The sequence below is a fragment of the Lethenteron reissneri genome, chromosome 28 (genome assembly GCF_015708825.2).
Source record: "Lethenteron reissneri isolate LAM-NWPU_2019-01 chromosome 28, ASM1570882v1, whole genome shotgun sequence".
Lineage (NCBI taxonomy): Eukaryota > Metazoa > Chordata > Hyperoartia > Petromyzontiformes > Petromyzontidae > Lethenteron > Lethenteron reissneri.
In genome coordinates this window covers 1,413,918-1,432,186 of record NC_083806.1, presented here as the reverse complement: position 1 = coordinate 1,432,186, position 18,269 = coordinate 1,413,918, and the positions used below count along the sequence as shown (strand labels likewise).

The 18,269-nt window shown below is 52.5% G+C and overlaps 1 protein-coding gene across 2 annotated transcripts in view; it reads left to right on the top strand.

The window, feature by feature from the left end:
- Window positions 1-3,738: 3,738 nt before the first annotated feature.
- LOC133348755 (V-type proton ATPase 116 kDa subunit a 3-like) overlaps window positions 3,739-18,269 on the top strand; it is a 48,563-nt gene continuing 34,032 nt past the window's right edge. The window contains exons 1-3 of one of the 2 annotated variants that reach the window (XM_061561715.1): window positions 3,739-4,055; window positions 10,426-10,504; window positions 18,119-18,216. In XM_061561715.1, coding sequence (XP_061417699.1) covers window positions 3,939-4,055; window positions 10,426-10,504; window positions 18,119-18,216 — 294 coding nt within the window. In that variant the 5' untranslated portion in view covers window positions 3,739-3,938. The remainder of the gene's footprint in view (window positions 4,056-10,425; window positions 10,505-18,118; window positions 18,217-18,269) is intronic. The other variant, XM_061561714.1, reaches the window with a different exon arrangement.

Here is an 18,269-nt window from a genome sequence, read left to right as displayed (position 1 = left end):
AGACGTGACACACTTAATCATACAAGACGTGACACACTTGATCATACAAGACGTGACACACTTGATCATAAAAGACGTGACACACTTGATCATACAAGACGCACACACTTGATCATACAAGACGTGACACACTTGATCATACAAGACGCACACACTTGATCATACAAGACGCACACACTTGATCATACAAGACGTGACACACTTGATCATAAAAGACGTGACACACTTGATCATACAAGACGCACACACTTGATCATACAAGACGTGACACACTTGATCATAAAAGACGTGACACACTTGATCATACAAGACGTGACACATTGATCATACAAGACGTGACACACTTGATCGTACAAGACATGACACACTTGATCATACAAGACGCACACACTTGATCATACAAGACGTGACACATTGATCATACAAGATGCACACACTTGATCATACAAGACGTGACACACTTGATCATACAAGACGCACACACTTGATCATACAAGATGCACACATTTGATCATACAAGACGCACACACTTGATCATACAAGACGTGACACATTGATCATACAAGATGCACACACTTGATCATACAAGACGTACACACTTGATCATACAAGACGTACACACTTGATCATACAAGACGTGACACACTTGATCATACAAGACGCACGCACTTGATCATACAAGACGTACACACTTGATCATACAAGACGTACACACTTGATCATACAAGACGTGACACATTGATCATACAAGACGTGACACACTTGATCATACAAGACGCACACACTTGATCATACAAGACGCACACACTTGATCATACAAGACGTACACACTTGATCATACAAGACGTGACACACGTGATCATACAAGACGTGACACACTTGATCATACAAGACGTGACACACTTGATCATACAAGACGTGACACACTTGATCATACAAGACGTGACACACGTGATCATACAAGACGTGACACACTTGATCATACAAGACGTGACACACGTGATCATACAAGACGTACACACTTGATCATACAAGACGTGACACACTTGATCATACAAGACGTGACACACGTGATCATACAAGACGTACACACTTGATCATACAAGACGTGACACACTTGATCATACAAGACGTGATACACTTGATCATATAAGACGTACACACTTGATCATACAAGACGCACACACTTGATCATACAAGACGCACACACGTGATCATACAAGACGCGACACACTTGATCATACAAGACGCACACACTTGATCATACAAGACGTGACACACGTGATCATACAAGACGCGACACACGTGATCATACAAGACGTGACACACTTGATCATACAAGACGTGACACACTTGATCATACAAGACGCACACACTTGATCATACAAGACGTGACACACGTGATCATACAAGACGCACACACTTGATCATACAAGACGCACACACGTGATCATACAAGACGTGACACACTTGATCATACAAGACGTGACACACTTGATCATACAAGACGCACACACTTGATCATACAAGACGTACACACTTGATCATACAAGACGTGACACACTTGATCATACAAGACGTGACACACTTGATCATACAAGACGTGACACACTTGATCATACAAGACGCACACACTTGATCATACAAGACGTGACACACGTGATCATACAAGACGCACACACTTGATCATACAAGACGCACACACTTGATCATACAAGACGTGACACACTTGATCATACAAGACGCGACACACGTGATCATACAAGACGCACACACTTGATCATACAAGACGCACACACTTGATCATACAAGACGTGACACATTGATCATACAAGACGCGACACACTTGATCATACAAGACGCACACACTTGATCATACAAGACGTGACACACGTGATCATACAAGACGCGACACACGTGATCATACAAGACGTGACACACTTGATCATACAAGACGTGACACACTCGATCATACAAGACGCACACACTTGATCATACAAGACGTGACACACGTGATCATACAAGACGCACACACTTGATCATACAAGACGCACACACGTGATCATACAAGACGTGACACACTTGATCATACAAGACGTGACACACTTGATCATACAAGACGTGACACACTTGATCATACAAGACGTGACACACTTGATCATACAAGACGTGACACACGTGATCATACAAGACGCACACACTTGATCATACAAGACGCACACACTTGATCATACAAGACGTGACACACTTGATCATACAAGACGCGACACACGTGATCATACAAGACGTGACACATTGATCATACAAGACGTGACACACTTGATCATACAAGACGCACACACTTGATCATACAAGACGTGACACACTTGATCATACAAGACGCGACACACGTGATCATACAAGACGCACACACTTGATCATACAAGACGCACACACTTGATCATACAAGACGTGACACATTGATCATACAAGACGTGACACACTTGATCATACAAGACGTGACACATTGATCATACAAGACGCACACACGTGCACACACCTCGTGTCACACGTAGCCCTACAACCCCCAACGTTTGCGTGACACATGGGGGAGGGGGGGGGGTGACGAGAGTGCGCGTTGTAGTCGCGAGAATACGGCCCCAGCACGCGCGTGTTGTGGCTGCGAGATGGGCGGCACGTGATGGGGGAGAGGAGGAGGAGGGGGGTGATGGTGGTGATGAGGAGGAGGGGGGTGATGATGGTGGTGATGAGGAGGAGGGGGTGGTGAGGAGGAGGAGGAAGCGCAGAGTCCACGCGATTCATCCGCCCGCCCAGTCGCCACAAGCCGCCGGCTGCTGCCACCACCGCGAGTCGCACAGCTCGAGGCGTGGGGGTCGTCAGCTGTTGGTGAACGAACGGAGCCGCCGCCGCCACCATCATCATCATCACCACCATCATCACCACCATCATCATCATCGTCTCCGTGGTCTCCAAGACGGCATCGTCTGAGCGCCGCGGCCGCGATCTCCTGCAGAGAGCAGCATCGACACCTCGTCTCGGCCCTGTAGTTTAGTAGACTGTAGTTTAGTCGATTGTAGTTGAGTAGACTGTAGTTTAGTAGACTGTAGTTTAGTAGACTGTAGTTTAGTAGACTAGTTGAGTAGACTGTAGTTGAGTCGAGTGTAGTTTAGTCGAGTGTAGTTGCGGGCTCGCTGTCCTCTGGGATTATCGGGAGACGTCGCCACCGGAGCGAGGCACAAGAAGACGGACCCAGCCCTGCCGTGCCCCCCCCCCCACGCCTCCATCCACCCACGGGGTTTAATTCTCGAGTCAAACAAAACAACAACAACAGCAGCAGCTGCTGCTGCGTCCATTCATTGTGAAGCCGGACAAGGGGAGGAGGAGGAGGCTCGATCGGCGCTGTGGAATTTCCAGGGTCGTGGGTTAAAGGGTCGGAGGTTGCCCAGCGGGAGCCTCCAGGGGGTCCAGGGGGTCGAGAGAGTCCGGCAGAGGGGACCCGGGCAGAGGGGACCCGGGCAGAGGGGACCCGGGCAGAGGGGACCCGGGCAGAGGGGACCCGGGCAGAGGGGACCCGGGCAGAGGGGACCCGGGCAGAGTGACGCGGTCAGGCAGTGGGACGAAGGGGTCCAGGGAAGGGGCAGTCGGGAAGAGTTGGGTAGTGGGGAGATCAGCGAGATCTTGGGGTTGTTTGAGAGGGGATCTTGGGGTTGTTTGAGAGTGGATCTTGGGGTTGTTTGAGAGGGGATCTTGGGGTTGTTTGAGAGTGGATCTTGGGGTTGTTTGATAGGAGATCTTGGGGTTGTTTGAGAGGGGATCTTGGGGTTGTTTGATAGGGGATCTTGGGGTTGTTTGATAGGGGATCTTGGGGTTGTTTGAGAGTGGATCTTGGGGTTGTTTGAGAGGGGTCTCTGGTAGAGAAGGCCACCACCGCCACCACCATGGGCGCGTTGTTCCGCAGCGAGAGGATGAGCCTCATGAACATCTTCCTGCCCAGCGCGTCCGCCTTCGCGTGCGTGAGCGAGCTCGGAGAGCGCGGCCTCTGCGAGTTCAGAGATGTGAGTACACACACACACACAGGTACACACACACGTACACACACACACAGGTACACACACACACAGGTACACACACACAGGTACACACACACACACACACAGGTACACACACACACAGGTACACAAAGACAAAGACAAAGATCCCCGTATAGCCTTAACACACTGTAGGGGCAAGTGCTGTTAGCGAGCACCTATGAAGGCCGGAACGGTACACGAGTGGGTGGGTGGCCAGCACCACGCCCGACCGCCTTTGTCTCCCAAGTGGCGATGTTTACACACCGCACCAGGTACTCACTTAAGGCTGAGTCGACCTAGGGGAGGCCCAGAACCGGTTCAGATAATCGTCACTGGTGTTAGCCGTGAGCGGGAATCGAACCCGGGTCGCCAGGTTCATAGCGCAGCGCGCTAACCGCTACACTACCGCTCCCCACACAGGTACACACACACGACAACAACACACACACAGGTACACACACACAAGTACACACACAGGTACACACACACACAGGTACACACACACACAGGTACACACACACACAGGTACACACACACACACGTACACACACACACACAGGTACACACACACAGGTACACACACACAAGTACACACACACAGGTACACACACACAGGTACACACACACACACAGGTACACACACACAGGTACACACACACACACAGGTACACACACACAGGTACACACGACAACAACACACACAGGTACACACGACAACAACACACACACAGGTACACACACACACACAGGTACACACACACAGGTACACACACACACAGGTACACACACACACAGGTACACACACACACAGGTACACACACACACACGTACACACACACACACAGGTACACACACACAGGTACACACACACAAGTACACACACACAGGTACACACACACAGGTACACACACACACACAGGTACACACACACAGGTACACACGACAACAACACACACACAGGTACACACACACAGGTACACACACACAAGTACACACACACAGGTACACACACAACAACACACACACAGGTACACACGACAACAACACACACACAGGTACACACACACAGGTACACACACACAGGTACACACACACAGGTACACACACAACAACACACACACACGACAACAACACACACACAGGTACACACACACACAGGTACACACACACACGGGTACACACACACGGGTACACACACGGGTACACACACACAGGTACACACACACACAGGTACACAGGTACACACACACAGGTACACACACGGGTACACACACACACACAGGTACACACACACACGGGTACACACAACAACACACACACACAGGTACACACACGGGTAGACACACAAAACAAAGAAAACAAAGATCCCCCGTATAGCCTTAACAGGCTGTTAGCGAGTAGCACCTACGAAGGCCGGCACGGCACGCGAGGGGGTGGGTAGTCAACAGCACGCCCGGCCGCCTTTGTCTCCCCAGTGGCGATGTTGACTACACGTCGCACCGGGTACTCATTTGAGACTGAGTCGACCTAGGGGAGGCCCAGGACCGGTTCAGATAATCGTTACCGGTGTTGGCCGTGAGCGGGAATCGAACCCGGCTCGCTTGGCTCTTAACGCAGCGTATCGCTAACCACTACACCCACCGCTCCCCACACATACGCCACGAAGTGTGGCGCTTGTGCCAGGCTAGGTGCATCTTGAGGCTATCATCATGTGCAGTGTGGAAGGCTCGTTGGCAAGAGGGGGTGACGAGACAGAGCCGAGTGTTGTGGGTTCGGCAAAGGCTGTTGGGGCAAGAGCTGTTTGCGTGTGTCTAGCACCACACCCGGCCGCCTTTGTCTCTCCAGTGACGATGTTTACTACACACAGCACCAGGTACTCATTTGAGGCTGAGTCGACATAAGGGAGGCCAGGGCCGGTTCAGATAATCGTCGCCGGTGTTGGCCGTGAGCGGGAATCGGACTCGGATCGCTACACTGTCGCTCCCCACACACACACGTGTGTGGACAGTGTAGACACGCGTGTGGACAGTGTAGACACGCGTGTGGACAGTGTAGACACGCGTGTGGACAGTGTAGACACGCGTGTGGACAGTGTAGACACGCGTGTGGACAGTGTAGACACGCGTGTGGACAGTGTAGACACGCGTGTGGACAGTGTAGACACGCGTGTGGACAGTGTAGACACGCGTGTGGACAGTGTAGACACGCGTGTGGACAGTGTAGACACGCGTGTGGACAGTGTAGACACGCCACGCGTGTGGACAGTGTAGACACGCGTGTGGACAGTGTAGACACGCGTGTGGACAGTGTAGACACGCGTGTGGACAGTGTAGACACGCGTGTGGACAGTGTAGACACGCGTGTGGACAGTGTAGACACGCGTGTGGACAGTGTAGACACGCGTGTGGACAGTGTAGACACGCGTGTGGACAGTGTAGACACGCGTGTGGACAGTGTAGACACGCGTGTGGACAGTGTAGACACGCGTGTGGACAGTGTAGACACGCGTGTGGACAGTGTAGACACGCGTGTACAGTACGAGTGCACACTAGACACTTGTACACACACACGCGGAGACATACGCGAATGTAATGTACAGTACTCTCACACGTTCCTGTGTACACGTGCTCACACAGACAACGCGTACACAAGTCCCCACATACACAACGCGTACACACTAGGGTCGAACGATTAATCCATTTCAAATCGAAATCGCAATTTGAAACAATGCGATTAGCAAATCGCAAAGGCGGCGATGTTTTGCGATTTGAAAAGTCCTATTACTTTCCTATTGGAATTGTTTTATTTATTTATTATAACTTTATTTAACTGAATTGTTCTGTTTGATTGTTTTATTTAAATACATTTAAAAAATACATGTTGGAAGCAATTCATATATTTTAAGTTATCATCCTTGCATTAGAATATATAGAGCAGTTCATATTGTGATGGTATCACGTGGTAATGCTCCATCACATGTTTTAAATCTATTACGCATAGAATATTGAACTGAAGCTTGACTTAAAAAAATGTAATCGCAGATCAAATCGCCATATATTTGTTAGAAAACAAATCGCAATTCGATTCCCCCCCCCAAATCGTTCAGCCCTTGTGCACACGTGCTCACGCAGGCAACACGTGTTCTTACACAGTGCACAAAGAAGACGGAGACAACCCATCCCCGCCCCCATGTAGCCCAGGGCTGTTGAGGGAAGTGCTTTGAGTTAGCTGCGTTAGCATCTGCAAGGCCACACCAAACAAACAAAAAATACCCGTTTCGTCACACAGGTCGTTGTGGAAAGTGCTGTTGGCAAGCGCCTATTAAGGCCTGAACTATGCTCGAGGGGGTGATGGTCAGAACCACGCCAGGTCACCTTTGTATCATCCAATGCTGATGCTTATTAATTTAAGGTCGAGTCGACCTAGGGGAAGCCCAGGAATCGTTTTGATATCATTTGCCATTGATGTTCATCCCTGGTCGGGAATTGAACTCGGGTAGGAAGGGTTCGTAGCGCCACTGCCTCGCGTGTGTACCCAAGCATGGGTGGGGTGGATAAAATGTGAATGCCTTCACCAACCCCACTAACCGGCATGGTGAAGTATGGTCAAACTACCCCCATGGCCGGCAAGGCATGAGTAGGGCTCATGTAACATTAACAAAGAAGCTTCAATTAATCATAATTGGACGCATTGCATGACAATGCCTTTATTGTAATCTTGGCATGTGGCAGTAATAGGAGTGCATTCTATCGTGGGAAGCCTTGCTGAGTCTCAAGACTCATTTGAAGAGGAGTCCTGCTACATTCTGATGTTTGGCCAATTCCAGTAATGAGAGTTTGTCTTCTGTGTTGAAGAAACCGGAGAACATCCACCACTCATAGATAGGGGGAGGTGACACTCAAAGCCCCGCACATATGAATTCAAGAATCCGTTGCTGTGCTTCCATCTCCTGGCCACACCTCTCAGCCAGTCACAACCCGATGACAGCAGTACCTGCTATTCCCAAACAGCCTCCAACCACACGGAGCACTGACCAGGCCCAACACTGGCAATTTTAAATATTAAATGTCCCCCCCCCCCCCCAAGGGATGGCACTGAAAGTTCAGTCCCAGGGATAAGCCAGCGAAATCATCCCCCCCCCCCATCATTTCACACCATGCTGCAATGCTGTTTGTGTTTGACGCACGTACAGAGTCGTTTGTTGTCCTTCCCCCGCACCTCCGATTAGTGCGGTTGGCTACGTATGGTGCGAAAGAAGTTCAACATACATAGATATACGTACACACACACATTCCTGCACTTGGCATCGCACTTCATCAGGAAGCACTATCTGGAACGCTTTCCACATTCACATGATCGATGATTCACGCTCTGACTCCCCCACCCCTCCCCCCTGATTAGCCAAGGGGGACAAATGTTTGAAAATGTTTCTTGATGTTTGTCAAAGTGGAACCCGTGTCCGTTCATGAACACTTCTCTCCTTGTTTCTGGAAACTTAAGAGACCCACGAATTTCATCTGGCCCCACAAAGTGTTTAAATCCCAAAGTCCAACAACCCGATATTTATTTACCCATCACTGCCAGAATATCAACATTTCCCTTTAACTCGTGTGTGGCCGGCCTAACCCAAAACAAATATGAATCAAGGAGACTCGGGTGTTCTGATCAGTGCACTGATGACCTGGGTGGGTTGACCCAGCACGATTGCACTACTTTGAACCCAGAGATAGTGACGCCGCCCTGTCGAATTTGTCACGAGCCCTCGATGTGCACAGCCTCGTGTGTCGCCATCGCCGCTGGTTGAAATGCGGGTCCGCAACGGCATTACTTAACTCGCGTAATGGCCAACCTGCGATGTTGCACAGTTTGTAAAGTTAACGTGCCTCAAAGAGTTTTGCGTGAATCGGCAGCCAATCAAGAGAATTATGTTGAACTTCTGTCGTACCGTACATAGCCAATCATGGCACAAGAGTGGACACCGGCAAGGGCTGTGATTCACGCGACGGTGAAGCAATCGTCACAAACTACACGACCGTAACGTGAAGTTCCCCTCTCGTACTTTTAACGTAACGCAAGGCAACGTCCAGCGTCGGCCATCCTGAGTGTTGAGGCTGGAAGCCCACCCAAGGTGCGATCAGTGCCAGTCCGAATATACGAATCCAGGAAATAGAAACTAAAACTAAACTCTTTTTTTTATTTTACCAAACAAGTCCCACTGAGCTATGTAGCTCTTTTTCATAAGCGACCTGGCCACAAATGATAGCGCAACGAAGTGGCTTATGTGTGTAAATTAATATCAGCCAAATACTCTTAAACGCATGTTTCTAAATATGGAGGGAAAAACCAGAGGACCCGGAGAAAAATCCACGTGACCATAGGGAGAACATGCAAGCTCCAAATATACAGGTGTCAGGGTCGGGATCAAAGCCACGACCTCCTGCATACCTGGCGAGGGAGATAACATCTTGCCACCGGGGTGCCCATTTACGAAGTTCTAAGGAGTGGAGCCGGTCCAGAAGGTGTGGACTGGTTCAGCAAAATGTGCACTGCCCCCGGCACTTTGTAGAATGACTCGGCTTATTGTTGCAACGTGTTGGGTGGGGGGGGCGCGGGTTGAGTTCAGGATCTGCAAATGGCGGAACGCGTTTCGCCAGCCACACGGCCGTTGTACGTAGCGGTTGAATGATCAGTGGTGGGCGAACCTCCCGCGGAGCCGCTGCAGGGCTCCAGTGAAGCTGAAAGCTTCTGCAATTCGTGGGAAAACGCAACATCCCGCATGCCGGATGGGCATGGCGGGAAGGGCACGCGCTCTCGCACACGTGGCATTCGTGTCTTCAGTGTGCGTACAAATGGCACGGACAGTATACACGGCGTTCACGTGGGGGCAGAGTGGCAGAGCAGCGGTTAACGCATTTATTCACCGCTGAACCCTGCCACCTAAGTTTGAATTCCGGCAATGGCTAATGCCAATCCCGCACCGACCGGCATGGTAAAATATGGCCAAACAACTCCCATTACCGACACGGTATGGAGAGAGGCCCTCATCCAGCAACGGTCCATGATTGATGACAGCGCTATGAACCCGGCAACCTGAGTTCAATTCCCATCCACGACTATCACCAGTAGAGAGTGATCTCTTGAGTCGGTCCAGTAAATTATTATTAACATCTTCAAGATTTCACGTTTGTCTTATTCTTGACACCGCAACTTTTATTTCCATTGTTTAAACCCCCTTGCCCACCTTAACTTCCCACTGACCCCCTGACCTTACTTCTGGTGACCTCAGCCTCTCCCTGCTGACCTCTCCCTCCCCTCCCCCAACCTCCTCCCACTATTATCTCGTGAACGCGAGCAGATGAACGCCGGTGTGAACGTGTTCCAGCGGCGCTTTGTGGGCGAGATCCGTCGCTACGAGGACATGGAGCACACCCTGGGTAAGGCGCTGGTTGCTGGGGCAGCATCGTCAGTAACCACCCATGGTCTATTCACTGCTGGTTGTAGCGGCTTTGCACCTTCTGCCACTGACCCTCGTGCCCCCGGCAAAAAAAAATATTGTGCCCCAAAACACAAGCTGCGTTTGTATTTTTGTCCATTTCCCCACCCCCCAAACGGCCTACGGAAGCGTTCATCACAGAACTCCTTCCGAGATATCCTTGCTATTAATATTCCACGGCTTACATCGGTTGCGAATGACATCTGCATCTGGGCCTGGACAACCCCCTCTCCTTCGCCAATCCGCACTGACCAACATGGCGAAGTATGTTCAAACAACCCATGTAACCGACAAGGCGTGGGGGAGGTCTTCATCCAGTAGTGGACGGCGCAGGCCTGCACACCTGTGTGTGTTTGTGTGAGAGTGATGGAGAGGTAGTGTCACGGTTAGCACGTTGCGCTATAAATACGGTGACCCGAGTTCGATTCCTCTCATGCCCAACACCAGTGACTATTATCTTAACCGGTCCTGGGCCCTCCCCTATGTCAACTCGGCCTCAAAATGAGTACCTGGTGCAGTATTTACACACCCCGCCCCCTCGTGTGCCATGCCTGCCTTCATTGGTGCTCGCTAACAAGCGTTGCCCCAATAGTCTGTTATGGCTACACGGGGGATTTTTGTTTTTGTGGTAGAGAGGTTGGCGGGAATATGATTTGTGGAACTGATGGAGAGTTTCCACAGCGACCATGTGCCGGGCCGTCTGAGTGAAAACAGGAAACGCAAAAGAGTGTTTTTTTTTTTATCACAGCTGCCTCGGTGCCACCGCAGATCGCTGCCCGTAGACCCAAGCGAGTGAACCCACATGCCCGGTCACATGCTGAACAATCCGCTAGGCCCTTAACGTTATCAATCGTTGACCGTCGGGTGAGTGTGGCCTGTGTCTCCGACGTAAGGGCCGAGGGAGCAGAGGAGAGCATCTGCTCGTTCAGGGGTTTTCCTCTCCACAGCCAATTTCACTTCCTTTATTTTCACGACGACAGTTGTGTAGCGTCTAAATGTGACCACTGTATAGACAGAGCTTTTGTAGGGGAGTGAGGGAGAGGGGAGAGGTGGGAGAGTGCGTGGAGGGGAGGAGAGTGGGATGAGAGGGAGAGGTAGGAGAGTGCGTCGAGGGGAGGAGAGTGAGTTAGGAGGGGAGAGGTAAGCAGGGCTGAGTCTGCCTCCCTTCTGTACTGTGAAAGATTCACGGCTAATAAAACATTTTACGGGTTTGGAATCAATATAAATAATTATCTAACATGTTCGTGTTTTTGTCTGACATCTGCTTGAGATGTTTGTCCAGTTCCTATTTTTTTTAGAGCTGTGTGAGCGGAGGATCTGCTTACCAGTGACGACCCCACGGCTTAACAGAGACGTTAAGCGTCCTGCTGGAAGCGTTAGCGAGTCAGCCTCAGTTGGTGGGTTGAGTGACAGATTATTTATTTACATCCGTGGTGGAGGCAGTGGCCACGAGTCGTGCATCTTCCTGCCGTGATGCCGCCGTCTCCTTCCCGTCGATTCCGGGAGGGTCAGGGGGTCGGTAGCGGAAGAAGAGGCATTTCAAGAGCCGCAACGCACGCGGATGCGTACACTGCACGCGTGACGTCACGAAGCAGCCCGTAAAGAGGGGCGCACGCGGCTCCGGAGCTGCGGGTTTCCGACCCCTTGCAGAGGTGGGGGGGTGGGTACGGGAGATTGATTGACGTTCGAGGTCGCACTTTACCCCCTTGGGGCCTTGAGAAGATCGGTGTTAGCGGGCGGCGGGGGGGCATTTTAAGGACGTTGAGAAACATAACTGAGCGGACACGAGTCGTTTACTGTTGGATGACTCTGGCGATTAAACAGACCCTTGGAAGGTCAAACACATTTTGTGTACGGGAATCGTTGTGTAAAAAAAGAAGCTGTAAAAGATGAATGTGGAACTGAATAGATCCGCTTTTTCACATCCTAGTTATTGAACCGATCGTGACGCTTCCTCGTGCGTTATTTGTTTATTTAAACGACGTGCAAGGGGGCCTCGTCGTCACGCACGTGCCGACTTGCCCCCTTCAACGAAACGTCTCAGCGACACCACGCACACACGCGCTCACGCACACACGCATGTACACACGCATGTACACACGCACACACGCACACACACGTACACACGCATAACAACAACCGCCATTTGCCCCTAAGTGGCGGTGACATCACCACGACGCTTGTGCCAGGCCATGTGCACCTTGAGGCCACGTGAAGTGTCGAACGCCCGCTGGCAGGAGGTCACGGGGCAGACCCAGGTGCCACGGGTCGACTGACTGAGATTACCGAGATGACTGGCTGATGCACCACCTGTGCCTCCTACTGTCCTACTATGCCAACTTGCTGTGCTTTAACCACCCGGCGCTCCGCTCGTTGTGAGCGTCGCTCCTCCGCCCTTCGTTGTTGTTGGAGGGAGACTGCCTCCAACTGCCCAGTAGCGTCCTTCACGAGCCTCCTCCACAGAGGCCGATCTTGACATCGCTGGTACCAGTCATTGGCAAGTCCATTCAGCTCCACGTCCTCCTGTACCACATCACTCCATCTCTTCTCTACCCCATGCGGCGCTCGTTTAGCCCCCTCGATCCGGCCGAACAAAAGCTGTTTAGGCATGTGGTGGCTGGGCATGCGGGCTACATGACCCAGTCAACGCAGCCTTGCCTGCCAGAGGAGCTCACCGATGGGACTTTGCCCAGATCTTTCGTGGATTTGTGAGCTCACACAATCCAGCCTGGTTAAACCTTGCCTGCCGGAGGAGCTCACCGATGGGACTTTGCCCAGATTTTTCAAGGATTTGTGAGCTCCTCACACAATCCAGCCTGGTTAAACCCAGGATGGATCGTAGGCAGGCCAGCCTAAATGTTTCTAACCGGCAAAGATGCTCCATTAGGAGGGTCCACGTTTCGCAAGCGTAGAGAAGGGAGGGAATGACTGTGGCCGAGAAGACCTGAAGCTTCGTGCGAAGCGACAGACCAGGTAGCTTCCACACAGCCGTTACGCAACCGATGAAAAGATATTGCCGCTCGACTTATTCGGAGTGAGACCTCTGCTGTTAAACTGGAGCCGGTCATAAGCACACTGCCCAGGTATGGGAAACTCTCCACTCTCTCCACAACTACCCCATCACCGATTGGGAGTTGCGTGGGTGGAGTGTCCGATGGTACAAAATACCCAGGCAGGTGCTTAGTTTTGGTGGGGCTGATGGTAAGGCCCCACCTCTTAGTGGCACGCTCCAGTCTCAGCAGCAGCGTCTCAAACTCCTTCTCTGAATGAGCAGCTATTTCCAAATCATCGGCATACATAACGTGGTTGACCAATAGGGAGCCATCCCTTGATCACACCCGGGCATCGATCAGCCTCCCATTATATCTGTACCAAATGGAAATTCCCCTGGTACAGCTATTGAAGGCTTCACGAACTACGTGGTCAAAATAGATGTTAAATAATGTGGGAGCCAGAGGACATCCCTGTAGCACCCCAAGGTGTACAGGAAAGGCTCTGACTCCCGGCCACGTAGTTTTACCCGGGCCCGCTCACCATTATGAAGGTCTTTATTGATCGTGAGCAGAGGGTCAGGGACTCCGAAAGCACGAAGAACAACCCAGAGCCCAGGCCTACTGATGGTATCATAGGCCTTGACCAGGTCAATAAAGCAGAGATGTAGGTCTCTTTGGAATTCCCTACACCTCTGCTGTAGCAGACGGACAGAAAATATGGCATCTGTGCAGGACTGCCCTTTCCTGAAATTGCATTGGGGCTCCGCAAGCCTCTCCTCAGCGTGCCTAGCAAGGCGATGTTGTATAATCTTTGCCAGGACCTTTCCCGGCACACTGAGGAGTGAGATGCCCCTGTAGTTGTTACAGTCTGTGCGGTCCCCCTTCTTAAAGAGGGGGATCACAGCATCCTTCCAATCCTGCGGAACCCGTCCAGTGGTCCAGACTGTTGTTATGATGTCATATAGGGCAGTCTGTGCACAAACGCCACCCTCCCTCAGCATTTCGCTTGGGAGATCATCTCTGCCCGGTGCCTTTCCTGGTCTCAGACTCCGGATCGCCTTCAGTACTTCCTCAACAGATGGCACCTCAGCCAGCCACTCACAGGGGGTGACTTCTTCCAATATTTGAGGCACCGCAGCCTCAGCAGGGTCATCCCCACTTTGTCCCATGATGTTTTCCAGGCTGAGGGATTTCCCCACCCCCAGGACCTCACACAAATGCTCAGCAAATCTGCAAACCTGTTCCTGGGGGTCGGAGATTGGATCACCGTTTTTTCCCCGAATGATGGTAATCGGTGTGGCGCTGCAGGTCACGCACACGTACACACACACGCGCCGCACACACAAGTCGCCTGCCTGTCGTGACTCGCCAGCCGCGGCACCGAGAGGAGTCACGCCGGTGATAGGGTGGGGAGAGGTGGGGAGAGAGGGGGCTAGGTTAGGGGGGAGGGAGGTGGGGGGAGCTGGGGGAGGGGTAGGGTGGAGGTGGATGGGGGAGGCTGGAGAGGAGACGTACTGGTTTCTCTGCATCCGTGTGCTTGGAGCAACCCAACCTCATTTGCCACGCTGTGCCCTACACGTGTGCCTTCACGCTTCATTTATTGACATGTTTACCATCGTCTGACCATACTTCACCCCACGATGGTCAGTGCGAGTTGGTCAAGGCGGGGGAACCCAGGACAGCTTCGGGTATCACTTTGCCACTGACGTTAGCCGTGAGCAGGTTATCAAATTCAGGTCGTGCTGTTCGGAGCGCAGTGCGCTGGTTGCCACTGATTGTGTAAACAGAGGCCTCCTGTGTACTGAGCATACACACACAGAGATGCCCTCTGTAGCCCTTAATGGTGTGCTGTTAGCAAGCATCTATTAAGGGCGCCATGGTGGGGGAGGGGTGTGGCTCCCCTTTGTCTCTGCGGTGGCGATGTTTAACCACCGCCACCGAGTGGTTGTTTCCAGAGCTCCGGGGCTGCCTCAGAGATCACTCGCCACCGCTGGCAGCCGTGGCCGGACATCGGGCTCGTGCTTGTGTGTAAGAGCGTGATAAAAGCTGCGTGTTAACCCGTGTGTGTTCAACGCTGCGTGTTAGCCCACAGCGAAAAGCGTGGGTTAACAACTCGGCTTAAGGGCTTGAGTTTATCGGCCTGCACACAAGGGGGGGGGGGTGGTGTAATGGGATGGCATGACCCCCCCTTCCAGCCACTAGAGGCCGCAACATTAACCGCACTGTTGACAACCAAATGGAATCCAAGTATTGGACGTTAAGCTTCTTTCGCACCGTACGTAGGCAAACGCGCTCATCGGAAGTGCGGGGGGAAAGGACAACAAACTAAACGGTGTCGTTGAGTCGCGACAGTTCGTCGTCACTGGGGGGGGGGGGGGGGGGGTGAGCCGAGGCGTGGATCAAGCCGAGCGCCGATTAGTGGCGAAACTTCGGCGGCGCCCTCGAGTTTGATTCCCGGCCCACGGCCAACGTCGGTGGCGAGCTGCATCTGAAACGGCGGGGGCCCCTCGTCACCAACCCGGCCTGGGGAAGTACGGTCAAACAAACAACGCCCCACGACCAAACACTGCTGAGGCATTCATTCAGCGGTCTATTGACAAATGGTTGATTGTCATGAATTATTACTCTATATGATATTTATTCAATTACACACACACACGGGATTAAGCGTGTCCTTAAACTTGGAATCCACTTTGCCTGACAAGTGCCTCATTCATTTCTCAGACTGTTACCGATTTCAGAACCCATCCCATGGCCTCAGGGAGTGGGGGGGGGCGATTGGTGGCAGATAACCGCGATAATCGTTTGGCGATGGAGCAAATGAGCCGTGTGACTCTGTTGCTCTCCAGATTTTTGGCAGCCCCCCCACCCCGCCACCCCCTGGCCACGGTATCTCTGGTGGGCGTGTGTGCCCATTGTCACCAAGCTGCCAAGGGGAGAAATGAAAACTACTGAGTGTGGGAATCCGTCGCACGAGGCCGGATCGGGTCCCGAAATGACCCACGGGGCACGGGCAGGAGCACTCCGTGTGCCCCACGTGGCTACACGTCGTCACACCACCTTCCCCCCGTCGCCTTCCCTCAGTCGCCGTCCCACCACGTCGCCGCGTCCCACCCCGTCGCCGCCCCACCCCGTCGCCGCCCCACCCCGTCGCCGCGTGACGTGAGCGTTGTGAAGCACAGCGTGCGGCGCACGTCTCTAGAGCGGGAAGTGAGCACGCTAGAGCGACAGTGAGCTGGACGTCGCGCCGGCCAGGAGGATCGGAACGCTGAGCCGGTTCCGCAGAAATCCTGGGGTCCAAATCCGGGTTTCAGCGACCCTGTGCTGAACTGCAATAAACTATGGGGTTTTGTTTGTGGCTCACGTGATAGTCTCCGGCTGTGTGTACAGCGCTAAACCCCCGGACCGTCCACGTGACCTAACACGGCCGTTAGGAGTCCCTCCCGGCACCACGGTGATCTCTCACGGGGGGTTAACGCCTCGCAATGCTCCTGCTGACCCATGTGGGGCGTTTATATGAACTCGTCTGGTACGCAGGAGGTCATGGCTTCGATCCCGACCCTGACGCCTGCTGTATATTTGGAGTTTGCGTGTCTCTCTCCCCAGGGTCGCGTTGATGTTTCTCCGGGTCCTCCGGTTTTCCCCTCCATATTTAGAATCAACATATGTTTATAGTGTTTGGCTGCCACATGATAAGCCACTTCGTCCAGGTGGTGAGTCCCGGTTCTCAATTGAGCCGAGTCTCTAATGGCAGCACAAGGATTACACTCCCGTCTCATTCATACTGGATCACCAGTTATCACACCCTCCCTCTCCCCTTTACAGACAGACGCACAGACAGATGGACGGACGGACAATGGGAATCTTTTCACGCTTATAACATTCCTCCACGCATGTTGAGTACTCGGTCTACCAGACTGTTCACTCACCACACATCACTATCACACACTCATTCACCCACCCACTAACCGCACTACAGGTCACACAACACTATCACCCACCCACTAACCGCACTGCAGGTCACACAACACTATCACCCACCCACTCACCGCACTGCAGGTCACAACAACACACTCACCCACCCACTCACCGCACTGCAGGTCACAATAACACTCGCCCACCCACTCACCGCACTGCAGGTCAAACAAAACTCACCCACCCACTCACCGCACTGCAGGTCACAACAACACTCTCACTCACCGCACCGCACTGCAGGTCACAACAACACTCTCACTCACCCACTCACCGCACTGCAGGTCACAACAACACACTCACTCACCCACTCATCGCACTGCAGGTCACAACAACACACTCACTCACCCACTCATCGCACTGCAGGTCACAACAACACACTCACCCACTCACCGCACTGCAGGTCACAACAACACTCTAACTCACCGCATCGCATTGCAGGTCACACAACACTCACCCACCCACTCACCGCATGCCACCACACTGCTCTCCCTGCTTCCTCCCTCCCACTGCTCCGCTCTGGAACTCCCATCATCACCGTCCGCGCGACGTGCGAGTGACTCCTCCTCCGTCCCGCGTGCGCCACGCAGGGCTCCTGGAGAAGGAGGTGGTGAAGGCGAAGCTGGCAGGGGATGCGCGCGAAGGCAACCCGATGGCGCCTTCGCCGCGTGACGCGCTGCACATACAGGTACGGTGCATGCGGTGCAACTGCACACGCACGCGGTGCGATCACACGTGCGC